The 27387-nt window shown below is 37.4% G+C and overlaps 1 protein-coding gene across 5 annotated transcripts in view; it reads left to right on the forward strand.

Annotated features, from left to right (window-relative positions):
• The window catches only part of EFL1 (elongation factor like GTPase 1), a 66881-nt gene that overhangs the window by 26363 nt on the left and 13131 nt on the right, over window positions 1-27387 (forward strand). For all 5 annotated transcript variants that reach the window (XM_069025502.1, XM_069025500.1, XM_069025504.1 and 2 more), the window contains exons 16-18: window positions 20055-20186; window positions 22677-22824; window positions 26132-27135. In XM_069025502.1, the coding sequence (XP_068881603.1) occupies window positions 20055-20186; window positions 22677-22824; window positions 26132-27135 (1284 nt within the window). The remainder of the gene's footprint in view (window positions 1-20054; window positions 20187-22676; window positions 22825-26131; window positions 27136-27387) is intronic.

The following is a 27387-nucleotide window of genomic DNA, read 5'->3' on the forward strand; positions in this document are numbered from 1 at the left end:
CACAAAAGAGATTATTATATGCAAGTTTTAAATTATTTCAATTACGTTTCTAAGTTAAGAGTATTTAGTCTAAATTAAAACTCTATCTCACACCAGTAAGTGTTTTGAACTATTAATAAGTGTATTATGGGGAATGCAAAAGGAAGAGGGGGATGGTTGATTTGCTTGTTCCTATGCAAGAATCTCTCTCCCCTTATATATATAAATACATTTATTTATTTATTTGTTTGTTTGTTTATTTGAACTAGTCAAAGAAAAAGTACAATTACAGGAAAAGCATCACTTTGTAGCAATTGTTGTGAAATTCTTGTGGTTGAAGACTATAAAAAGAACTGAGTGATCCCCAAAGTGACAAAGGAAAAATCATGAGGCAATATGTGAGGAAAAAGTAATCTGGGCTCATAAGTAAAGATTTAACAAGTGCATGCCCTCCAGATGAACAGAATAATAGCTTCATTTTTTTCTCTCTCACTTTTAAAAAATTTTTCTTGTCGCTGCCCTCTAATTGGAGACAAAATGCTTTTTTGTTCTCTGCAAAAAAAGGGTTGTTGGAGGTAGTGTAAGAAAGTATTTAAAAAATAAGGGAAAAAGGTAGTGGATTTTGTGATCATATCATGCACAGATGAAGGGCTTAGAATTCCCACACTGGATATTGATTACCATTTCTAAGTAATGTAAGCAAGTGCTGATGTAAAAACCAACACATGTTTTTGAAAGCACTGGTTTAGGTAGTTGTGTAAGTGAGTAATCGTGGGATTTTTTAAAAATTGGCTCAGTCTCATGTTTTTCCTGAATGAATAATTGAAGGATCATTCAGTGATACATTTTTGTTAATTGGAATAAAATTTATCTCAAGGCATGTTGTGCATGCCCACACACGAGTTCAGAATGACATGCATCTCAAGTCATTGATCTGTGTGCTGCTTTTTATCCACAAGTACCATAGCAGTGGACTTGTGTTTGCTAGTGTACAAAACCCAGCTCTTAGAGCTGCCTATACCACTATTGAGGTGCTTTTTGTGTCTTGTTGAATACTGTTAAAAGCAAAGCTTTTCCCTTGACACTAGATTTGTAGTGCTTTAGTGCAGGGCTCGTAGGAGGCTGGATGATTTCCTGAATGTTTCCAAATGCAGTTTGCTATGTGAATATCAAGTGTTCCACCAAATTAGGAGCGTTTGGTTTTTTAACTTACCAAGTTACATTGTTAAAAGCAGGAATCTAGAAGTCCCTCCTGTTGCCAGCTCACTGTCAGACTTCCTACATTTGACACACCGTTGTGTACCTTGGTGTTTCCATTTCTAAAATGCTTGTTTTCCCATACAGTGTTCTTTCATGTTTTAATTATTTATAAAGCACTTACAGGATTCTTGACATGGGGACAACGTGGCATAGGAAATGTAGGTGATGATGGATTCATACCTCTGTATTTTTTGTTACCTTTCTGAAGATAGGTGCCACAGAGCTGCAGTAGCATGAAGAGCTGGTGTGAAGGAGTACAGCTAACCTCATTACAAGGTGTCTAACAAGCATTTTATTCCTTAAGGACTTCATTGAACAATTTAGGAGCTTTTAATAAGCAGCCTCTGTTAAGAGCAAAGAGCAGCTGCGAGCAGCAGTGCCATTTTAAAGGCCCAGAATGGCTTTCTAGGCCTGATGCCAACTAGCAGGCATTACCACCTTCTGCGAGAGCACTAGGAACAGGCCTGCTGTTCACCAGCCTTGTATTTCTGTGCAAACATTTGGTGGGCTAATTTCTCTCTCTGAATCAGTAATGTGATTATTTGAAAAAAAAAAATAAAATAAATAAAATCGCCAGCTTGAAGTGATTCCAGCTGCATGGGCTGTCTCATCCCAGCCTGCTGTGGTTGGTGAACACAGGAGGGCAGTCTTCCTCCAGAATGTTACTGAAATTAGCCCAAAGTACTGAATGAAACAAAGAGAACTCAAACCTTTGTCTTCAGTTTTGGAATGCTTGCACTTTTTATCTCTAACTGCCATCTTATAATGCCTATAAAATAACCTTGCCTTTTAAACTAGTTTTTAGTAATCCAGCACTGTTGAGGAAAAGGTATATAATTGAATGGATTTTGTTGTTGAATGACATTTAATCTCAGTGGACTGCTGCATTTACCTGACACCATAGTACTTATATTATTTTCCTACCCAGATAGTGTTTTATTAATAGTTAAATTGTTGAAAAAATTGAATATGTTCAAGTTGTTTCTTTGAGCTAAAGACATAATAGTTAATCTGTTGTTTGGCCTCTTTCAGAGCTGGAAACTGAAACCATTTTCTTTAACTCTATTTTAACCATAGTGGATTTAGTCCCTTTGCAGTTCCTGCTCTTTGCTGTGTGTGCTTCTAACAAGGCAGGTTGAGAAGTTAGTATTGCTTAGAGAGCAACATGACATGGTGCACAGCTGATGAACTAGCACCAAATGAAATTAGTTTATTTTGCTGATCATCTGCTGAGTTTCCTTTGCCCTGTTTGCCTTACCATTTCATGTGATTTATTTTGGGGGCTTTGAATTGACAAACTTTATTGCAAAAGAAATAAGTGATTCATTACCTTGTTTTCAAATCAATATCAAGATATCACTAGAGAGGAAAAAAGCATGCCATGTCTTAGGTCAGAGTTATAGCACTGACATGTGTCTTTATTAACTCAGCTAAATTTGTTTTTTTGGAAGGATACTTTGAATGGTTAAGAGTTTCCTTATAAAGCCTTTTTTGTTTTGAGTTTTTTTTGGTGGTTCTTTTTGGTTGGTTTTGTTTTGTTTTTTTTTTTTTTTTAAGAATTTAAATTGCTTTGTGAGTAGCTGTATTTTTTCTGTTTTTCTGACTGTAGCTTATTAAGACTATAAAAGGAAATCATAAGTGTAGTAATTCTTTCTGAAGAAAAGCACTTCTAAGTTCTCTAGTGCTTCTGGAATGTTCTCTGCTCTAATTTTCAGGGGTTGATGGTGAGATTTTAAAAATGTGTTTAGTCTTGCCACTGAAATACAAGGGGTTTTTTAATAGTATTTAAAAATTTGAACTGTATAAGACTATTTAAGCTAAAGTCATAATACATTCATCTACCCAAAAATGCTTGTAAATTTGCTCTCGACCCCTGCTGGATTATAGTGTCAAAAAATGCAAATGATTAAGTTTTTGAGGAAAGGAGAGAATGCAATGAAACATTCTATGTCAGCTTTATAGCAACACTTAGTTTTTTATAATCTGTAAAATCTGAGCTTTTGTGTGAATGGAAATTAGATTTCTATATAATCTCCTAAATGCGAGGCAAGCTCCTGATTCTGTGGGGTTTGTCTGCAGACAGCTACTTGCTGATGCTTGAGGTTTCCCAAATAATACCAGAAGGAAAACTGCCCAGACTTGTCGGTGTTGGTTGTTGCTACTTGTGTGCCTGTGGGCAGCAGTGGGACTAACAAGAATCAAGACAATTTCATAGCAGTGCTGCTTGAAGGAGCTCAGAGCACAGCAGAAGGCACATGCTCTGCAGCTACTTAATATAAACGTCTAGAAATAGAGTGGGCAGAGGGTCTGAGGTGCAGTTGGCTGTTTATCACCCCAGTGTTTATTGCAAAAAGAAGTGATTCTTGGCCATGAGACTTCACATTTGTCCAATGCTTGTTACCACCCTGCTATCCATTGTTCAGAATTCAGGGCCGGTGTTAGAGGGGCCTGGCTCCTCTTGTGTCAGAGTGGACAATTGACTTCTGTAGTCATTGCCTCTGGGCAGGTGTTACTCAGCCTTTCAGTGGCTAACTGTGGCTTTAGGTCTCAGATACTACCTGGCTTATCTCCAAAATCTCCAAATCTTCTGTGAGTGGTTGGATGGGTGTAATTTTGCAAGTCTCTTTAAAATGAAAAGACAGGGATTTCCCCCAGTATTTCACACTGACTGTCTTTAAGTCAGCATCAGTGTACTATTTTTAGTCTCTCCCTATATGAAAGTGCATGTATAAATAAAGGGAGAACAGTTATCTACAGAAATAGCCATATTTATTACTTGGCTAATGAACCTCTTTTCCAATACTGTATGAATAGAAGAAGTTAAAGTAGTTAATATCATCAGTGTAAAATGGTAATAGAAATCTTAAGGTGAAGTTTTGAGGTTATTTGCTGAGCTCACATCTGTAATGTTGCATTTGGGATTTTTTTACAGCATACTGAGATGCCTCAGTGATGATTTGGGGAAATGACCTCATGTTTTCATTTGAAGAGCCTGAATGCTATACCCTCCCTCAGTCTGCTTATAAAATTACTTGGAGCATGCTTGTTTTGTCTTTGGTGTGTTGTATTTTTTTAAAGCCAGTATCCTCTTTAAAACTAGAATGTCAGCATTTTTTAGTGGGTGTCTGTAGTGTAGCTGTTTGCTCCCTCTTTTCCTCTGATGTGGTTCTAAGGGAAACCATCTAACTTGCCTTGGTGGGTGAAAAATCTCTAGAGACTTCAGTGTCCATTACTAAATGAGGATCTATAACAGAGGAACCACAGTGACTTCAGTTTTGTACTCAAAGTTATTAGCATTCCATTTCTAAGAAAATCCTGCCTGTTAGTGCAGCTATGAAATGCTGTATTGAGGAAGTGGGAAACAACAGTCCAGGGATGAACTTGGGACATCAGGGCATTGGAGTAAATGTCCAAGAGATTCAGCAAACAGGCCTCATTTGAGGAGTTAGTGTTTGAGGTTCAGTTTTCATCAGAGGTGTAAATTACCTGATTTAACAAGGCTCTGTAGTTAGACTATATAAGTGAACCTTTTATCCCCCTGCACAAAATGGCATTAGGCTTTTCTTCCTTCTGAATTAAACGTGCTAGAGAATTGCCTTTGCAGAAGTTGTTGCTGTAGAACTCAAACTTTCAGAAACCTGTTGTAAAGGAACATTTCCTTTATTTAATGTGACCATGGGTTAAAATTCAAACTGAGAACGTTCAGTGTCATTTCAGAAATAGGTGCAAAATAATTGCTTTAAGCACAAATGAGTTTGAAAACATATGCCTTTCTGCATGTAAATTCATGTATAGTAATTCAGACATGAAAAAGACACCATAAATCAAATCTGTTTAGGAATGTGTCCAGTTACCAATGCGGAAAAGAAGTTCTATTCTAAAAGGATATTGGGTTTTTTATGGGTGTTATTTATGGAAAATGCATCTCTCTTGCTACTGTGATGGTATACATGAATCAAATACTGACATCTTTGAAAAGGTGTGTGTACTTTTAATCATCTGGCTATTCCTTTAGCTGTTTTTCTCAGATAAAGTTCAACTTCTATCTGATGAATTAAGTTGCAGCTTCATTGCAAAGGTAGTCAATTCGTGTACAAAAAGGTGTGAAACGTAGGCATTTGTCAGAGTATCAAGTTATAGTATACTTGAGGGCAGGTAATTAAATAAAAATATAACTGGAATGCTGTCTCATAGGTGTCATTTAGGCTGGACTTTTACTCAAGTGTGCAATTGCAAAGACACTGAAGAGTGTAAAAATGACATTAAATCATAAAGTTATCCATGTGGATAATCACTGTTTTCTGTATCATAGAGATGTATTGTGTATAGTATGTGTGTGCAGTTCTGTTCCTAACACAGCTTCTCTCTTGCCAGGCCTCAAATACAGTTCTGCTTCTTTATACTTTTGCAGTCTCAGGCAGGACACCGTGCTTTTCCCAACACAACCTAAATAACACAAATAATCACATTAATGATAGAAAAGCTTTTCATTCCTGATGTTTATCAGTGCTGAAATATACTGTGTATAACACTTGGGGCAGGGGAGGAGAAACTTGGATCTAGAAATTAGTTTAGTTGTCTCAAAATGTCATCCTCTCTGTGCCCTGATGGAGGCAGTGAATAAGTGATGGATAAACGTGGTTTTTCTAGGCAGTGTAGGCTTTGTTGATTAAATCTAGTTTGTCACTACTTTTGCAGAGTTCTTCTCTTCTGAGTATTTTCTTTTAAATCTTTCCTTTTTCTGCTTTAGTACCTCAGGAAGTTGTTCTCTCTCTATATGTGTTTTTTAGCAATAAAAAAATTTACAATTGTCCTGAATATCTAATCTTCTCTCTTTCTGTACAAACTCTTCTCTGAGGTTCTGCAAAATTGAAACACCTTTATGTGGCTTTGATTGAATAAGGCTTTTTCCCATCTTTAAACAAGTATCCTGTGAACAAAACAGTTCTAAAGAATAAATTTAGTGGTCTGGTTTTCACTGAATTTGTTTCTTATAACATGAATATATACAACTGTCTGATAAGGATTGTATTTTAAGTTGAATATCAAATATCTCAATATTCAGAGCATCTGAGTTATGAAGATGATTCCTTGAAAAATTAGGGTAGTTAGAGAATTGTCATGTAATTGTCCATGTTTCTTCACAGGAACTGGCTATAGAATCAGTTAACTTGTTTTATCCTTAAACTGTTTGCTTACTCCCATTTAATGTGAAGCCAGAGGACACTGTTTTTCATGCAATACAAAAAGTGCTGCTATTTCAACTTCGGGTGAAGATCTCATACGGATTCACAGCACTGTCAGTGTAGTGAAAACTTTGGATTATGGTTTTTAATGTGCATTTCTTCATGCAGAAAATCTACAAATGTTTTGACTCTAAATTAAATTAATCTCACAGAGTAGTCTGAGAGCCAAAAATCTGCAATCAGCATGGTTCTTACTTATTAGCTCAACTTGGAGATTTGTAGGTTTCAGAGGCAGTGTAGTGTTAAGCAAAGGCACTACCATGAAAACATCTTGTTCAGCTTCTTTTTTTTTGACACTTTCTTTGTCCTGAGAACAGCTACTGTTTTATATGAAAAAGAGCTTCTCTCTGGATGTTTCTTTAACTTTCATAGCTACACTAATTGCCTTCTGCTCAGAGTAATAGCCGGACTGCAGAAATTAGGCTGGACCTCCCTCAGCTGTCTTTGGAGTGTTAAGGTGGCTCTGAAATCGACCCTTTTCCCCCTAAGCTCCTCAGCCCAAATCTTAGTGTTAACCTCTTGTTTTCCCTTTCTCTCTGTATTTCTGTTATTCTACCTCTACTTTTAATTTGTATTACCTTAGTTATCCCATGTCAATAAAGTAAGAGTATATGAGACTATTTTAGTTAACCACAGCCTAAGCGAACACAGAAGCTCTTCTTTAAACTGGCACTGTTTATGCAAATACACTAATCTGTGAGGGCAATTTACTTGAATGTGTTCTAAATTCCTGCTGGAGCACTTCCTACTGTTAGCCAGGCCTCTGTGTAAGGGGGAGAGGAGCAGGATACCTGCTTTCACACCTGCCTGTGGAGAGGTGTTCCTCTTATTGTGTAGTAGACCTGGTGCATGTAATACACAGCATCCTTCCAGTGAATACCATCTGTGGCTGTGAAATGCCTCTACTTCTACATTTGAACTAGCCACAAAAGCCTTCATTTATTCCTTTGGATGTTTCTCCTTTGCTTCCATTGTCTGTTGTTACCAAAGCTTCTTCAAGGAGTTCAGGAAAAGCAGTGAGGGATTGCACGGAGGGCATGGGGAGTCTGAGTGGGGAAGACCAGTTTGGAATCATTTTTGCACATAACCCCACTGAAAGAATGTGATTCACAGAGAATCACAATCCTGTGCAGCAAACGGGAAGGTTAAAAAGTCAAGAGACTGTTAACAAAGGCTGTGTTTTAGTGACTTATTTTCTAAATATTTTCCCGAAATTTTGATGTTTCATGTCTCAGATTAAATTTCAGAAGTGTTGTGAGGGTTGTTTGGCCTGTGTCAGGCTGTGAGTCATGGAGCTGGCTTTGTCTGGGTTGTGAACTGTGGGGGGGACTTAAGGCAGAGCTATATTTAGGAGTATCAACTGATGTCAAACTGTGGAGCACTGCTAAACAGCAGTGTTAAAGGGGCAGCACTGGATAGTTTAGGCTCAAAGTTCAGATTGTTTGTAGTGCTTTTTTATTTTGTAAATAATTGGAAAAGCTGATATTTACTAGAAGCATTCTGCAATTTGCAAACCAAGCAGTGTGAGTTTCAACTCCTTTTGTATTTAGCTAGTAAAAATTATTGTAATTTCATTGTCAAAACGGTATGATTTGAAAATAGCAAGCCTAGGTAGTACTTCTAGTTCTACATGTTTGAGAATCTGAATGGGTAAGAATGTTATTTATAAAGAATTAATTCCAGTCATAGATAGGCAAGAAATAATGTTTGAGGGGCTGTTAATATTGAGTTTATGTCTTAGGATGCAGAACACCTGCTCACCTTACTTGATTGTATTTTGAAATTTTGTCATTAAGGCCTGGAACCAAATTTAGATACCTTTTTGCATCTAATTAAGACTAAAAGAAGTTTCTAAACTTTCTTGCTCCCTACTACCTAATTCCCTCCAGTGAGGTCTGTTATGTATAGGGGCAAAATTCAGGAAAGATTTTTAAAAATGAAAAGCTCCATTTTCCAAGGCTGCTCCTCTGTCATGACTGTTATGGACTGTAGATAATGTTTTTGTGGGGTTTTACATTTGGTTACCTTCCTTTGAGCGTGCATATTTTGATAGATAATTCACCTAATTTGGTACTGAGAATTTTGTATTGCAGTCTTTGCTTCTGGTCCTGTCTGTGAGAACAGAGAGTTTGCAGCAGGAAAACTGCAGTGAGTGTAAGAACCACAGCTGTGATGTGAGCCAAAGTTTTTCCGGATAGAGTAGAGGTAATTTCTGTCATCCCAATAAATTTGAAGTCAGGAAGTTTTTCTAAGACACTTCATGTTGGTTTAAGTGCATTATTATTGTCTTGAATGTAGGCAGACATTGTACTGGTGGGAAGATAGAAAAACTCCACTCTGAATGTGTAAGTTTTACAGTTAACGTATGGGGCATAATGTCAGTCTGTTACTGACATTTTAAGCTTCAGTGGAATGCCAGCTTTGACACAAATCTGTTTCAGTGACTAATTGGATTTGTGAAACATAATATTATAATATTGAGCAACAAATACTCATCCAAAGACTTGATGTTTTCCAAGTGTCATATGTTAAGATTTGTACAAATCATGCTTTATGCAATGTTGAAGTATTGGGTCACCAACCGGTGTGAGTTGCACGGCTGTGAACCCGTTACCGTAAATGAGAATGCAACCCGCTGACAGTTCTTGTTCCATCAGTTTTTGCACTTGCACAACGATATTCAGACCCATTTCCCACTCTTTAGCCTGCTGGAGCTGATGAGGACTAGGTAGTGGAAAGCACACGTGATTGAGAAGCTCTCAAAATGGGATATAAAATGTCTAGAATCCTGATGGTTGTATTTTTCGGAGCTTTTGCACAAAAGACTAATTGTTTCGTGATGTTCAAAAGAAAGTCCTCTGAGCAGTGTTACTAACAAAGCCTGGATTCCTGTGGACTGATGTCCTTAAAATCCTCAGCTCCCCTCTGTGCTGTGCCTCCCCTCTCCCGCAGTTGTGTCCCAGTTGGCCGGCCGGGATGCGCGTGCTGGTCGCCAGGCAGCTGCTTCCAGCCGGGACATATAATGATCGTGTTTTGCCTGCCCTTTCTTCAGTGAGCTCACCAATTTTGGTCTCCCTTCAGTACTTAGCCATTGATTTTACATAACTTGTGGAAACTTAATTACACCTGAACCCTCCCCTCTCTCTCGCTGGTGAACTTCGTGGAAGTTGACGACGTGTTTAAAAGTTGTTGAGGGGAGCCTGTGTGATTGCAGGAGTTGTGTTTACTTTGGAAAAGGGACTACAAACATACTCCATTTTTACCAGATTCTTTTGTGTCCACAATCCCGTCAGGAAGTATGACATACTGTATTGAAAGCCTTGCCTCTTCACCAAAAAGAGTCATTTCAGTGCTCAGGCATTTTTAGCAGAAATGCCTCTCATTTTTAGTAAAAAAGGTTTATCTATCTGGAACTCTTCCAAAGCGTTTAAAGCTGCTGCAGACGTTTAGAGCAGTGGCAAATGGCCACGTTACTTCTGTTCAGAAAAGCAGCTGGCTTTTTTTTTTTGTGTGTGTTTTAAGGTTTTGCTTTGTCTTGGAGCAGCAGCCGAGCCACTGCTGTTGCCTGTGGGTGACACTCGATACCTCATCTGTGGGCTCTGCTGCTTAGGCAGCACAATGTCAGCCAGCCTGGCCTCCTTTGGGAGGGCAACAGAGGTGGGGCATGGAGACCAATTAACTTTTTTCACAACCTAGAGGTGTTAGCTGCCCCCTCTGCATGGATGGGAAAGGGGGAAAAGGTCTCTTAACTAGTTTTAGGAGATGCTGGTTGTTAAACCTGGTCTTCTGGTTGGTGTCATCATGCCATTGAGGTTTCACTAGGATTAAGATGGTGAATTGCCTGTTCTTGGACAAAACGTCAGAAGGAGCCTCTTAATGCATTGATAGAGGGAGTGAAAATTGGGTGAGAGGAAAAATTGGTTTTTATTAGATTAGTTTTACACTGTTTATTTAGTGTCCTGAATTGTCTCACCCAGAGTCTGACAAATGCTGGTGCTGGGGAGCCAGAAGTGGGGACAAGCTTGTTCTTTTGGGGGGCAGCTGGCTGTAGATCAGCCCAGCTGTATTTGAGATGGTGTTCTCAGACTGCCTTTTGGGGTGGGGTCTCTTTTGCTTTAATCCTCTAATGCAAATGATGTGGACACTGAACTATTGTTATTCCTGTAGAAAAGGGAATTAAAACACTAAGGGTTTTCCAGATGTGGAGGTGTTAAAGCTCCAAGCTCCCTCCCTGGTATCTTCTGTCAGTGTGAGGCTCATGCTTGTTTGCAGCAAATGAAGAGAGTGGTGTTGGGGATGTTCTCAATGCATATAGACTCATGTGAGATCAATAAAATTAAATCTTGTTGGGTTTTGGGGTTTTTTTTGCAACAACGCATTAAAAATCATGATTGGTTCTATTTAATTTCTTTATTTTGAAATAGAGGAATGTTTTAAAGCCCAGTTTAATTATGTGGTCCTCTGTACTAGTCATAAGAATTCTTCTACCTTAGGAATGATCTGTGTATTTTTTTCCCATTTTTTTCTTGTCCTAGAGCTAATGGAAGTTAATATGTTGCAATATTTTAGGAAGTCAAAATTACGCAGACTGCAAATTACTGTAATAACTCTCGATGATACATTAACTGAAGTAATCAGAAATTAGGGTGAAAATTACAGTCTTCTTTCCTTTGGGGGAAAATAGTTTGGGGGGATAAGGAGGATAAATAGCATTCCTAACTTTTAGGGTTTTTTTCATGTTTTAAATATACTTGATTTTGGTATGCTTAATTTACACAGAGGCAGACTGGCAGAATTACTTAACTGAAGCTGATTTTTAAAATCCATTATTTAAGTATAATTCTGTGAAAAAATAAGAATTATTTTCAATCTGAGGTCAGTATTAATGGCCCTGTAATAGGTTTTCATGTGCCAGCAACTTCTTTCATTTTTTTTTTTTTTTAGTGCATTTTCTCTTTATTTTTTAATTAATTTTGCTATTAAAGTGGAGCATGTGATAAATAACTCATTATCAGTAACTTCCTAGGCTGCTGGTATAACAAGTGTATTTAAGACATCCCTGTTCCCTCTCATGCCATCTGTTTTACACCCATTATGTCAAATAGTCCTAATCTGAGACATTTGAAAGGTGCTTTATTTGGTTAGAATCCTTCTGATTAATTATTTCCCAAAATATTATTGCTTGTGTAACTGCAAATGAGCTACTTAAAGGTTTCTTTTAGCTTGAAGTGAAATTTTGTATTCTTCTTTATGCCTCTTGAAAATTATTGTATTTAAAATAAACATCAATTTCTGCATAATGCAGACTGAAGGGGTCCATTATTCATGGTGCTTTGGAAGACTCTGAGCCATATTTCCCAAGGCAGCAAAATCAGCCAGCATAAATCACTTATAGACAGATGTGTTGGGGGGTGGGGAGGTTGCCTTTAAAAGAGAGAGTTAGGCATTGGGTCAGGTCTTGGAAAATTGAATTTTAATTAGTTACTTGCATGTCTTACAAGTTAACAGGATAAATGGTCAATGGCTCAGGCATTTCCCACAGGATGTTGTACACATTTGGTAATCAGTGTGCTGCTTCTGCCTGTGATATCTGAAATACCCTCATAACTGATTAGTCTGTATTTGCATTTACCTGATGTGTTGAATGATAAAGGCCTTATGTTCTTTTTTTAAGTAATGAAATATAAATCAAGTATATTGGGATTCTACAGTTAAACATAAATCAGCGCATGGATGGACAAAATTTAATGAGCTTTTAAACTAACTGCCAGTGTCTTTAGTAATTGACACTTCTAGTGGCAGATTCTAAAATTCCCCATGTACCTGGGGTGTGTAATGCAGAATTTGTAGGAGTGTGTTCATGTGGCTTTTTCTAGGCAAACATGACAAAACCTCCAAGACTTCAGCAGATTAGAATTAATTCTTTGCAAGATCAGAGCCTGAAGGCCTCATTAATTTTAACACCACTTATGACTGATTCTGGGAAGTAACAGATGTTAGTTATATTTTACAATCTTCAGTTTAAGAAAACAGTATATATGTGAAGTCTGCCCATTTTCAGGAGCCATTACTAAACCTGAATAAAGCCTAAAATGGCATTTTCTCTTTGGCTGCTTTCTAGGCTATGCTATAACTAGTCTGATGTATGAAGAAATCATTTGATGTTATTGATCTATTAGCTGAGATTAGTAGTTTTGATCTGTTGTGGGAGGCATTTGGTCAAGAAATTAGAAGAATTAAGTGTTCTGTGGTGCTGAAAACCCGAGTGAACTTTAGATCTTTGCTCATTTGCATCTTGCCTCCAGTACTCTCATAAAAATACTAAAATATTGTATGGGTGTTTATGCTTTCCATTGTCTACTTAGAAATAAATACTGAACTTTGCTACATGTTCAAGTAGAAAGGCTTTGCCTCCCATCTCCTTTCTTTTAATGTTGAACAGTTTTCATGCTCAATCTGATAGAGCACAACTGATTCCATGCTTCCCTTCTCAGCCTCAGGCTGCTTCCTCCCCCTCCTCTGCCTTCTGAACATCTGTACCTTTCAATGTAGGTGAAATATTTTAAAAAAACATTGAAATAAAGTGAGAAGTGATTGTTTTGATTAATACTTCTGATACCTAATCTATTCATGATCCTGTAACATGCAATCCTATTTTAATAGATTTCCAGAACTGAGTATGTGTGCACAGCTGATGTTTTGATGGTGGTCCTGCAAAACTGTACAATAAGAATTGCTCTACTTTCTTCTAATGTAACTAGCCAGAGAAATTGGTTTTAAATAACTTTCTCTCCTTTTTAAAATTCAAAATAGCAACATCAGATGTGTCTTTGCCAGGTGACTGCTAGGGATTTGTCTTTTTCTTCTGCTACCTTGAGGGAAGAAATTTAGATCTTTTGGTATATGTTCCTTTTGCAAACTTAGGTATTCATATCAAGCCTAAGTCTAAAGTATTTTACCAAACACTTCAATGTTTTCTTGAATTTTGTTGAGGGAGGGGGGTTTTGTTGTTGTTATTGGGGGTTTTTGGGTTTTTTTGTGGTTTAATTGTCTCCTCATTTTACCAGTAGGAACCAGCAGTAGATGGGCCAGCATGTGTGAGCAGTGCAGGGAGGCCTCTACAGCTACACCTGAAACATTTCTCATCTTCACAAAAAGATGTATAGAGTCTTCAGAGAGCATAGTTAAACCTCTGCTGTCTAGAAGACTTCCCTTTTCCTCAGAGGATTTCTGGGCAAATTTTCTTCCTTGCATAGGATGCTCCATAAGAATTCAGCTGATCTGTTTTCCAGTGCAATATGCAATTTTGTTAGTTTGTTTATAAAAGCATATTTACTACTATTAAGTAAAAACCCTCAAGAACAACAACTCAGCATTTCAAAAGACTTGTAGATTATCAAAATAAATATGTTGAAATGGCTATTCCTAAATTCCATTTGTTTGGGACAACAACCTTTCTGAGCTGGTGCTGAAGTTCTGGTAGTAATTTTTTTAAAAAAATAAGTAAATTCAGATGTGTTGCTGTCAGGTCAAATTAAAATAATTTATTTAAAGTAATTATAAATCTAAAATTTGGTTTGTGTTTCAGAAACCCTTGGAGAGTTTTGTATGGTGCTAAATGCTTTCCACATGCAGTAATGGAAGCATTAATTTGACATACAGGCTATAACTGAAGTGTGTGCCAGTGTGGTCACACTGTAGGAAGATCTGTCCACATTTTTACTGTTGCTCAGTATTGCTGCTTTCAAGTGATGTCAAGTTGAGCTGGTGTGTGGAAAGGAATTTTAATGTGTGGGCTCAGGCAAAATATATTGCATGTATACTGCTGAGGACAGCTATGAACCATTTTATAAAACCACAAAAGGTGCTGTTCAGTCCCTTTATCGAGAATGCTTTACAGTTAAAAGATTAAAGTAGCTTTAATTGGAGTAAAGATTTCTTTTCCTTTTTTTTTTTTCCTGTGGAGCTACAAGTGCATTGATTTCATAATACATAAAGATGGATGGGGGCCTGTTACAAATCTAAGTATGAAATTCCTAGGTTTCTGTGCTAAAATGACACTTAAACATAAACGTTGAAAAATCAGGAACATTTTCTTTAGTCTTGAGCTCCAAAAATTAGTATGGCATGATAAATGAAATGATTGTGTAGCATAAGAAAAACATGATTATTTGTAATACTTTCATCTTCTGTAGTTATTGGTCTCATTAAGCAGCTTAAGGAAATCAATATTTCATCTTGACTACAACAGTTTGCAAATCCAGAAGCCAGATTTGGAATGTTAACTGACTTTGGTTTAATTCCATTTACTTTAACGTAAATTTGTATTTCAGCAAGCAAGTTTCTGGCTCAGCTTTGATGTCAGCTTTTTCACACAGACTGAGTGCAGGTAGATCTCAAGCCATTCACTGCAACATTTTAAAGATGTTACTGTTTAATGTAAAATGATTTTTGTTAGTTTCCTTGAAATTGTTTGTAGTCCGGTCTGAGAAGGTATAGGAATGTTCACAATTAGAATTGTCAGCTCAGTCAACACTTAGGCAGTGTGTGTTATCATGCAGTCTAAGGGCCTAATGAAATATATGGTATTTTTTCCCAAAGGCACTCAGCAGAAGATAAATGATGCTTGTTTACTCATTATATGTGTGTGCAATCCTTCTAGAAACTATAATCTAGTAATAGGATATTTTGGTGGAAGATGCTCTTAGACCGTGTTCTTGCTCTCCTTGCAGCTCTGAAAGCAGACAGCTTTGTTCTTGGAACTGCTGGTTTTTTCCTGAAAGAACTCAGTGGGGTGCTCCAGCACTTTTTCATCTTTACCTACTCAAAGATTCAGTAGTAAAGCCCTGAGTTGCTTCTTGTGTCAAAAGCTGCTTATTGCATTCAGTGTCTTACCACAATTGTGCCCCTTGGGGAGTCTTGTTGTAGCATTATTGATAATACGGCTGAGTTTGCTCTCATCTGATCAGAAAGTTAAGTCCAATTTCCCCTCCAACTGCTGTGAACCTAAAAGTAACATTTTACAATAAAATTACAACTGAACACCTTTGTATAGAGAAACTGAATTCATGTTAATCTCTTGTGCATACTCAGGTAGAACTTGTGTTTTTGAAACTTGGGTAGAAACTGGGTCAGATAGTTCTACAGTCTGTTGGATACTGGTGATTTTTAGAGGTCAGCTCAAAAGAAAAATCACATTGGGAAAAAGGAAAAAGAAAATGTTCAATTATTTTTTCTGTAAAATGGTTGGAAAGCACTGAGAGCAGCTGAAACCATGGACATACCTTACAATGCACTGTTGTCCATACAAGCAATTTCACTTGCCTCAGAAGCAAGTAGGAATTGAGGGGGAAGTGCACAATTAGAGATGAGGAGGCTCACCAGCAATCTGTGCTAACATGTGGTGTGTATTATGGAAAAAGTTGATGAAATCTCAACTAGAATGTGGTCTGATTTACATTCCCTTCCTTCTAGAAACAGTTTCTAATATAGAAAGGTCAGGTTCTGCCCTCAGATGTCTCTCTGCAGTGCCCATGAGACACAAGAGAAACATGCTTAAAATCTGAGGTGATAAATGTGTAATACAAGGTGTTCTTAAACCATAGTAGCTACTTGTCCCTACAGTTACCATCATTTAATCCTGATGATTAGTAAAACATTTTAAGATCCCTCAATTATGAAAAGCATACTATTGTAACTGAGTTTAATCCTACCAAAGGCCACTTTTCCCTTACAAAATCCCTCCTTTTTTTTTTTTTTTTTTTTTTTTTTTTTTAATTAAGCACACTAATGGAAGGCTGGAGGCTGATGCTTAAAGTTGATCTGGTTACTATGAACCAATATTAGTCACCTTAACAGCTAACAGTCTGCAAATGGTATAATCTTTTGTAGTCTTATGCTAGATATTGGGAAGAGGAGAATTATTTGCATAGATTTGAGGAAGAATGATGATTGTTATGAAGGCATTTTTCTTAAATTTTATTATTTTAATATTATTTGGCAAATAGCATTTGTTCTTCTGTTTGTTCTAGTCGGCCTTTAACCTATTTACTTTAAGAATAAACTGGAAACATCTAGAGCCAGTCATACTTTTTAGGTGGATTTGTGAATTTTTCTCATACATATTTTTAAAATCACCTTTTAAAGATATTTATTTTAAAATGTCTCTGACAGGGAGTTATAGAAGCATTTGTATTACAGGTCAAAGAAAATTATGGAGGTGTCACTGTGTTTGTACAGTCCCACTGGAACAAAAGGCACATGCTCACTTTGAGATTTCAGGCTGGGTAGATTTACAAAAGTTTGCATCACACCTACATAATTCACATGAATGGTCTGTCTGCACTGATACATCCTGAAGTGCATGGAGCATTTAAACCGGGTAGGCTTTACATATCATAAGGTCTTAATCTTTCTAAAGAGGCATCATTGATAAGAAATGATAGATTTCAGTGGAGACAGAGTCTCACTGGGCAGATTAACATTAGCTTTCTGCTTTACTTAGTTCCTTACTGTGTTAGTCCAAAGCTTGACATGTCTCCATTCCAAAGCAGCCCGGGATTCTTAAGTGGTGATATCATCAGTGAGAGAAGATAAAGATCGACTGAACTAATGTGCTGAGGCTAGTAACAATGTGGCAGAAGTTAAAATTTAAACAGCTTTCATTCTTCTTTGTTTGATTTTTCACACTGCAAACTAAATTATTCCCTTATCTGATTGAAAAACTTTAGCATGATGGTGGTGTCTGCTTCATTTTTTTTGCAACTTGAAAGAACATTAAATACCTAAATCTTTCTACATCAAGGGAAACTAATTACATATACCTTGAAGTTGATCTGTTACGTGTTCAGATCTTTATGGCTGAGTTGAGCTGGAAAAGCATACTTCATCTTTAAAGGCAGCAGAATTACTGTGTAAGGTGTAGTGGTTACCAGCAAGACATAGAAGTGAAAAGTAAATTGAGATTTGTCTTAAAACTCCTACTCCTTCTGAAAATTTCAGCCATGATGTTCTTATCTCTTTTTACCATTTAGCTTCTATCATATGTTAATATCTGATGGTACAGGTTGGTATACACTTGATTTAGTATTCTTATCTTCTAGGGCCAGTCAGAGAAGGGACTCAACAAAAGAAGAACCTTTGTAAATCTCATATTTCACCACCTGTGTAATAATTCTCCCTGACCCATTATTTAGTCTACTTTTAAAAGCACAAACCACCAACCTCTGAAGGTCTTACCATTATCAGCCTTTTATTAAGGCTTAAATTTGGAGTGACTTTTCTAAGACCTTTCAAGTAACATATTGAGAAACATTTGAGATCTTTGATCTCAAGAAGTATGTGCAGCTTTCAGTGGGCTGGACAAAAACTAAGTTTAAGATTTATGTATCATCATAATTAGTAGAATTCTTCCATTGTCATGTGGTATTTTGGAATTAGTTGTGTTACATCTTCCTCTAATATTATTCAGAAAACACATTAGCAGTTACTTAGTAAACATATTATGCAAAAAGAGTGTCCAAGAACATTTATGGATTTTTTCCAACATTTGTTACTAAGAATTTGTAAATTAAATAGATTCAACATGGCTGGACACAGCTCTGTGCTAGCTCACACACTTCAGCAATTAAAACACTCAGGTTGTAAGCCTAACAGATTTTCATGAAAACTGGCAGAGATTTTTATTTTTAGTCTATTACTGGTGCCAGACACTTACATTTCATGTAGTTTTACCTTCAAATGTGAAACAAAAGAGCAAAAGTTTCAATTTTTCTTTATGACAGTACAAGTACAGGAACGTGTTAAGAAAAGAGTGAGTCTATCTGAAGTAAGATTTGGTAACTTTATTTCTCTGGTTCACATTACACTGTGCAAAGAAGCTGTTCACCTCCCTTTCTAAATCATTTTCATTTTACCAGCTGGAGAAGATCAGAATAAAATGGACCCATCCCTTTTCTCAGTCCCTGGTGGTGATGATGATCTAGCATTTGTTTTTCATTCAAACCACATGTTGAATAAGTGAAAAAGAGGAAATACATGCTGGTCATAGGTCAGGTGCAACACAGAGTTTATACAGATTTATTTTCTTTGTAGCATCTGCAATCCTGCATTTAAAGCCATTGAATGTTGTTCTGCTTCCAGTTATTTTGAGGCAGGTTTTCTTATATAATGACATTCTGGGTTTTGGATTATCCTGCTGGCCAGGCATCCAGAGCTGGAGAAACAGCCTGATTCTGCAGATGAAACTCTGCAGCAGACTGGCTCTCCAGAACTCAAGCTCCTGCATGATCTCATAGGGTGGAAGCTGACCCTCTTTGTTTCTGGCCTCAGATGAAGAAAGCTAAGCCAGAAAAAAACCCTGGAAAAGTATTAGGGTGATAATGGGGAGCTGGGGTGAAGAACTGCTTGGGCATGTAGGAGAGAATGAGGAGGAAGGAGCATGAATATACTGCAGTCTACCATGTGAATTTAATTTTTAAGCAGGTATAGATTATGACCTGAAGGTTTCAGTTTTCTCATGGTATTAGAAGTCACATGCTGATTTAATTAATACTCCATTAGAACTGCAATGCTCACTGCTTATGATTGAAGGAGCATCAGGAAAAGCCATTGTATAAATTGATATCAACTTTATTTGTTGTCTTTATTATTCAAACACTTCTAGTCGTGTTTTAATAGCTTTGACTAAATTATGAATGATGTGCAGTTGGTTGGGAATTTGGAGGCAATAATTTCAAATCCTCTTAAATGTGCCAGCCAGCCAAAACTTAGTATGCATTAACAGCAGCTATTTTGCAGATTTATAGGTAATATTTTTTTCTATATTTTTTTCTTATCACTACAATTTAAGTTCACTTTTCGTCAACTTGTCAGCATTATAAACTATGTAGAATGAGGATTAATAGCTTACAACAGGATGAATTCATTTTTACAAGAATCAAGTTGGGAAAAAAGTGAATCCCAAATGGGCATGAGGGGGCGGGAAGGAAAAAAAGAGCATTTTTAACAACAATAATAATAATAATAATGAAGCACTGGAGGAGTTTGCCAACAGAGGCTGTTCAGTCTCCATTGTGAAAAGTTTTTAAACCTTGAGTGGATAAGGTCCTGAGCAACTTGATCTAACTGTGAAGTTTGCCTTGCTTTGGCCTGGAGGTTGGACTAGATGACCATTGCAGGCCTCTTGCAGTCTAAATTTTTCTAAATTTAAACCACCAGAATTAAGTCTGAGCTGTACAAAGGCTTGGACATATTAGAAGGGAAAAAAGTCCTCATGTCCTTTCTGTTCTTCAGAGCTATAAACATGCCTTTTAAAATACTGAGGGAATGCAGTGGGAACTGTGAGACTAAATATCAAATGTCACACCAGAGACTTAAGAACCCAGTTTATGCACAAGTATCTTAACAGATATTTTATATGAACAGTGAGGAATTTTTGAATCTTTTGTAATGAGAATGATTTCACCTTTTTTTAACTCGATGATCATGTTTTTATTCTCATTTAATATGACTGTGATTTTTTTGTTGTTGTTGTTTTGTCTTTTTTTTTTTTTTTCTAATTTCTATTAGGAATAGGAGGCCTGCAAGATTTTGTGCTGAAGTCTGCAACACTGTCAACATCACCTGCTTGTCCACCATTTACACCTCTCAACTTCGAGGCCACCCCGATTGTGCGAGTAGCTGTCGAACCGAAACATCCAAGTAAGCTGGAAGGAGGAAGGGGATGGTAACACCAACTCAGGGTGGCAGCAGGGCAGCTGCCAGCCCTCAGTGATTTGCCTAGTTCATGATCTAGCCACTGGATCAGAGACTTGCCCAGTATAAAATAAAAGTATACGTTGCCTGGAGGGCTGCATGTGAGTTGTTGCAGCTGCCTTGCTCGTGTCTCAGGAGCTGAGGAGACACAGGAGAACTTGCTGTGCCCTTTTGTGCCAGCTGTTCCACAAGTCAGACACTCCATGGTGCTAACAGTTCAGTGTTCCTTCACTGTGAAGGTGAGCAGATCTGTGGGTTCTCCACGTCTGCTGCCATTCTTGTGTGTGTGTCATTAAGCTTGTGGTGCAGATTTGCAGTACTGCTTCTCCTTGATGCCCCCACCCCACTCCTTTCAGACCTGAGAGTGGGATATCTCTGGCTTTGTTTGAATTTCAGCCCAGTTTCCATTTGTTGTTGTAGTGTTGGTAGAACCAAAATAACTGGCTTTATGTTCAGTTGCAAAATACTCCTAACACTAAGATTACATGGTTTTTTAGAGAGCTGTTGGACAGCTTGGCAGCTATTTGTTTCATGTGCTTGAGTAACAGATAATCATACATTGTACATCCTACATTTGTTAAAGCAGTTTTGAAAGTATTGGAAATTACTGGTTCTGCTGAGTGTAGTATTAAGTTCAAAATGTTAAAAGAAATGTAATTCTAGAACTACTGACCAATTTGGGGGTAATTTTTGTTCCTTAAGAAATAAAGCTGGATCATTCTTGTACCACTACTTAGTTTGTCCTTTTTAGTAACTTCTGAGTTTATGATCTGAACTAAATTTGTTAGGGGGACAGAAGTCTGAAAGGTTATACTTGCAGAAGTTTCCTGAAAATCCACTGTAGCTTGCAATAAGTGGAAGACAAGCAAAATGTGGCCATTGCAGTTGCCCAGAGAGCTGTGTGTAGTCTTGAGGTGGCCCTCACACATTGTCACATGTGTGCCTTGGACTGCCACATCAGACCTGCTTCAAAGCTGCATCTGCTTATGTGGAAAAATGACTCATATAAATAGAAATTATTTCCCTATGTACATTTTACAAAATTACTGCATGTCTTCACACTCCTGTCAAAATCTTCCTGTATGGTTACCATAAACTCTAAAAGAAAAAAAAAAAAAGTACTCATCACTCTGTGAGCTTAAATGCAGAGACAAAGTTGAAATTCTGTGTTCAACTGTGTTGGCCATGTGAACTAACACTGCATTTTTTCCACTTTTTGTTTATTTTTATGTTTGTTTTTCATGGGTACTTTTCTATTACACCCTTACAAGCTCAGCAGTAAATAAGCAATATCATATTTCTTTTAATAGTCTCCAAGTGAATGACAAGTTTAATATCACTCTTCCTTCTGAATATGAATATACATTCCTGGAAGGCCCTGGGGTATTCTCTAGTGCGTATGTAAAATAAAAAAAAGAATTCATAATTAATTTCTTTAAATTGTGTTCATTATGGAAGGCTGCTGACATGAGGTGTTTATGCATAGCTTTGATGTAATCTAGCCAAATTTGACTCAGCTGTGCTTGTTCATTCTCCATTAACTTTAAGACAGCTCTTTTCAAACACCTTCATTTTAGGGACAGCTGTGATTTGTTTCACTGAAAAGCTCTCACATTCCTGATTTTCCCCCTTTTCAGATTTTAATTGCTTTAAAGCTTTCTAGTGGCTTCCAGCTACTTTAAAATCCTTCCTGTGCTTTACTTGCTGTTATACCTTCTAAGTAATCCTTATGGAATACTTTTTACTTTTATTTTAGTAATGTTAATGTTATTATTTATGTATTTGGAGCATTTTAAGCATTAGCAATTTAGATGTTGTTACACTTAGTTTTTAAAGAATGCAAGGAAATGCAATTATTTGAAAGATGCAGTTATTTGAAAGATGACTTACAAGAGTTGTAATAGATAAGAAAGGTTATAATTTGATAATCTGTGAAAATGAGGAGTGAAGTCCTGAATTTTTTTAATCACTTCATTTCGATAAAATTCAGGGGTTTTATTGATTGTGAGCTGTTCATGAGCTGTATCTGAAGTTAATTGTGTATAGGAAGCAGCATAGCATAGTCATAGTCAATAGCTGACTTGTTCTACTAAACCTGTTGTAAAGCTGTGTAAACAAAAAATGTGCAGTCCATTGAAGTGTGGTGTGTACCGTGGTTATAATTGTATGATGTGAATTTTGCCATCAGTACATAAATTGTTGGTGACAAATTCTGAGTACAGCTTACGTTTTCAGATGCTGCTCTTAAACCCCACGCTGCTCTGTGTGACTCATAAGCAGAAAATTGCCCACTGAAAGTTTTTGTGTATTCCTAAAATACTTATTCTTGTTTAGGCTTCCATAAAAATGAGTGTTACTATTTCTCAGTTTAAGTCTACCCTATTTTGAGTATTTCTTTTCCAGTATTCCTTTGTTAATAACACCCTCTTTTGCCAGGTGATATGCCTCAGCTGGTCAGAGGGATGAAGCTTTTAAACCAAGCTGATCCATGTGTGCAAGTTTTAATCCAGGAGACAGGAGAACATGTGCTGGTGACAGCAGGAGAAGTTCATCTTCAGCGTTGCTTGGATGACCTGAAAGAAAGGTTAGAGGGGCAAGGAGGAAGAAATATTTTTAGTTCAGTAGGTGTCTGCTGTATTTCTCTGTCAGATGGGTATCTTTGATTTATATTCTGGTAAAATAGAGCTTTATCCACAAACAGTTTTTACCATTGGGTCATAAATGTTCCTCTTTGTAGCTATAAAATTATCTGCAGTGGGGCAGAAGCCACTAACTTGTCACTTCTAAACATCTAACACACACTTGGGGCACTTTCTAGAAATTAGAAATTACAGTAGATTCAGGACTCCAGTTAAGAATGTAATGTGGCATTTGTACAAAATAAAAACTGAGGGGACTCACGTCTGATAAGTGAACTCTGAAAAATTCTAAAGCACCAAGACCAAAACTGTATGTGCACACTCTATCCTGTGCCCTTTCTCATTGATTTTTTTTTTTCAAAGGTTAATCTGTTCTCGTTCATGAGCAGTACTTTTTGCAAGCACACATGCATATATTTAGTATCTTCTAAAGTTTCTTCAAATGGTAGAAGAACAGATGTCTGAAACAATCCCTTCCTGTAACTTCATTTACTAAAACATTTCTGGTACTTCTGCCACATCCATTTACAGTCATTTTCTTTCTAAACCAAAGAGCAAACCTGATGAATGGTTGAATGTTTGTCTTACTGTACCCATACTCATTTCAGTTAATATCAGAGAACAGTAATTTCCTATGAAAATTAGACTGGATCACTTATAAAACTGGATGTATGTTTTAATGGTTATCCTCATTACAACTTAGTGCAACATCTTTTTACTACTTCTAAAAACATAGTAATATTTATTGATGCATTTTGCTCAAAAGTAATGTGTTCAAGCAAAACTGGTTGTGCCTGTCTTTAGCTGCAGTTTGCATAGCGGGTTGTATAAATCTCTATTATTGGCAATGGTCCAAATAATACTCCATGACAGGGAAATAGGATTATAGTGAGCAGCTAGTAGGACTCAGTTACATACATTTATGTACATTTCCATGCCACACCTTTCCTTTTGTGTGCATAATTTTGGGTTTTTTTATGAGTTGTCATCTAATTTGGCTTTTGTTAAGAGAATGATGGTCTGTCAAAAGTGACTATTTTGTATCCCTTGCTTGTATTCCTGGAGAAAATGCTGTCAGTGTTCCAAACTACCAAAGCACAAAACCACTCTATGCTCGTGGCATCGTGAGCAGAAACAAGAAACACCAGGAGACACAGACAAACAGGGCTCCCACCATTGTCCTGCTTGGTTGTGGTTCATGATTTCTCAGTTGGGTGCCAGCTCCCAAAAGGAGTTGGGAGCAGGTGTGTTCACTAAGGAGCTCCTGCTCCTTGTAGATCTCTCAGGATTTGGCATATTTTAGTTGCCATCCCTCATGCACCAGCTCGTGGGACAAGAATTGTCCTTTCCTTCTCTCCCCATTTTGTAGAAGAAAGAGTCCAGAATGGGATCCCTGTCTTGCTCCATTCCTCATGGATTCTGTGTAAATTCTGACAGTGGTGAACTGGCACTAGGTACCTATAAAAGTGTGAAGAGGAAAAGTTGTGCTCTGGAATGTTAGTTTTCATTAGCTCCCTGTGTTTCCCTGTAAATGTTAAACTTTTAAGTGCACATAATTTAGAATAGTAAATTGTGAACTAGGGATCAAGACAGCATGTAATAACCTTAAAATGTGACCCAGAAGTTTTTCCCCAAAAACATTGGGAAAGGTTATTCAAGACAGTTGAGTCACACTTGAGGTAGTGGGGCAGGATGCTGGTGTTGGCATCTACCACAGTTGCATCAACTGGGTTTTGCAGATTGATGTTTTTGGACTGGTTACAGCAACTGAGGAGGTTCTGCTGAATTCAAACTACATTGCATTGTCAAGATTTTAATCAGACTTTTTCGAAGGCACATATTTAATTTTAGCTTTCCCACTGTGTATTTAAAAAATTATGTTCAAGTGATACTTATTGTCAAAGATGTGGAGAAACATGGAAACAACTAAAAGATCAGTCATCTGTGTTCATCTAAATGATTCAATATGGATGTTCTGCCTGATTTCACCAAATTTATATTTTTTCTTCCCAATTAGTTCTTTTTGAATGGAGTAAGAAATTAGACCTTGTAGCTTTGAACATTTTATTTTCTGTGTTGTACAATAGAAATTTTTAGAAATTTCTGCCCCAGGAACATTGCAAATACTAACTGTGAAGGGATTAAGTTACCCCTCTCAGAATGAGAAACAAAAAGAATTAAGGTAATGGTGGCATTGGGGGGGGAGTTGTGGGGTATTTTTTGGTATAATGCAAATCCTTGAAGGAACTGCAAAAAGGATAAATCTCTCCTGGGTTTGATTCCCATGGAAATACAGCTTACAATTGTATTTGCTTTTCTTCCTCAACTTTTTTTATCACTGCCAAAATTTACCAGAACATAGGAAATATTGGTTAGTCCTTCTGTAGTCGTTGAGTGAACCTGCTCAGAACTCGTGGGTGGTTAAGAAGAATACACAGCTGTGATCCTTGAGCCTGTCAGATAATGAATAATTCTTCCTTTTTTCTTGCCATCATTCACAACATTTGACATACCTAAAATGTTTCACCTGACTTTAAAGCATCACTTCCTAGCATGAAGCTTTTATAATAGTGGTTATCAGCCCAAAAGGACAAAGCTCTGTTCAGCTTTCCCAGTGTTTCATCTTCTCAGGGCATCTCCCTCTGTGAGCAGATGTGCTGGCTCACACCAAGTGTCCATCTCAGTACCATGTCTGAGCAGTGTGGCCAACAACAGGAATAGGAGCAGTAAAACTGGAGTAACTGTGGTGCTTTCCCAGGCCTCTTTCATATTCAGTCCAGGGCCCTTTGTGGTTTGGTTGTTGGTTAATCCTGGTCAGCCTTTCACCTGCCCCACTTGATTTTGTAGATCTCTGTTGCACCCTTGGAACATCTGAAGGCTTCTTGTGCTTGTGTTCCTTTGATCATCTTTGCTCTCAGTTTTTTTCTAGTTCTGTTTTGTTTGAGGGCAGAGCACAGCAGCACGTAGTTTCCAAGATGTGGGTGAACCAGTGATTCGTGCAGAGGCATAGCAGTGCTTTTGCTTTTATTTTCTTGAGTTTCTTTCCAAATATTTCTGAAGACATAAAAGGCAGTGCTTCTTTTTTGAAGGACATAAAATTTGAGTTTGAAATGCATTACTTAGTAATCTATGTTGCAATCAGATTTGTTCGTGAACATCTGTTCCATGTTAAGGCCGTTGCCCTACCTCCCACCCCCAAGTTTAAAACTAGTTTCAAGATTTTTAAACTAATTCTTAAACATTATTTTGCAGGTTTGCAAAGGTGCAGATCAGTGTATCTGCTCCTATTATACCCTTCCGAGAGACGATAACAAGACCTCCCAAAGTCGATATGGTGAATGAGGAAATAGGAAAACAGCAGAAAGTTGCTGTCATACACCAAACAAAAGAGGACCAAAATAAAATTCCTGAAGGAATTCAGGTTGATTCAGATGGTCTTGTTACAATTAATACTCCAAATAAACAAGCTACTCTCAGTGTAAGAGCAATGCCACTTCCTGAGGAGGTCACTCGACTTCTTGAAGAAAACAGTGACTTAATTCGAACTATGGAGCAACTCAACACATCTCTGAATGAAGATAAAAAAACACATGAGATAAATCAGAAGACTCTTGATAGAATCAAAGAATTCAAACAGAAGTTGGAGAAAAGTCTTCAGGGGAGGAAGTGGAGAAATGCTGTTGATCAGATCTGGTCATTTGGACCACGGAAATGTGGGCCTAATATTTTATTACATAATTTCGGGAGCTATAAGAGGTCTGTGTGGCAGTGCCTTGGGAACTCTGTGAAAGAAGTAGGTAAATACAGAGACTTTGACAACAGCATAGTGAGTGGATTTCAGCTGGCTACACTTTCAGGTCCCATGTGTGAAGAGCCTCTCATGGGTGTTTGTTTTACAGTGGAAAAATGGGAAATAAATAAAGCTGGAGATGCACTGTCAAATAGCAGTCAGGATTCAGGGGAAATTGATGCCACAGAACATGAGCAAAATGAAGATAATACTCCAGCAAGCAGTTGCACTGATGAAGGTCCGAGTACAGGTGAACACCAGGACAGGAACCAAAGTGGTACAGACTCACCTGAGAAAATGAGTAAACACAAAGGAGAATTATTACTTCCAGATTGTTATGGCCCTTTCTCGGGCCAGCTGATTGCCACCATGAAGGAAGCCTGTCGTTATGCTTTGCAAGCAAAACCCCAGAGACTCATGGCAGCAATGTACACGTGTGAAATCATGGCTACTGCAGAAGTTTTAGGTAAGACCGGGACAATAAACCTTTGCCAAGAATTTCCTTTCTGATTTCCTAGATGAGGTTTTATAAATGAGGCTGAATCAGAAGGTATAACTTCATTAAAGGTTTTGTCAGGAGCCTTATATAGTTCTCCAGTAGTATTTATACTATTCTGAAGGAGAATTTCTCATTCTTCTTGTTTATCTGAGCCATAGGCATAAATAGCAATGCTACACCTTTTTGAAGTGCAAGATACAAAATGTTGCCTTCTGAGGA

The sequence above is a fragment of the Aphelocoma coerulescens genome, chromosome 10 (assembly GCF_041296385.1).
Source record: "Aphelocoma coerulescens isolate FSJ_1873_10779 chromosome 10, UR_Acoe_1.0, whole genome shotgun sequence".
Classification (NCBI taxonomy): domain Eukaryota; kingdom Metazoa; phylum Chordata; class Aves; order Passeriformes; family Corvidae; genus Aphelocoma; species Aphelocoma coerulescens.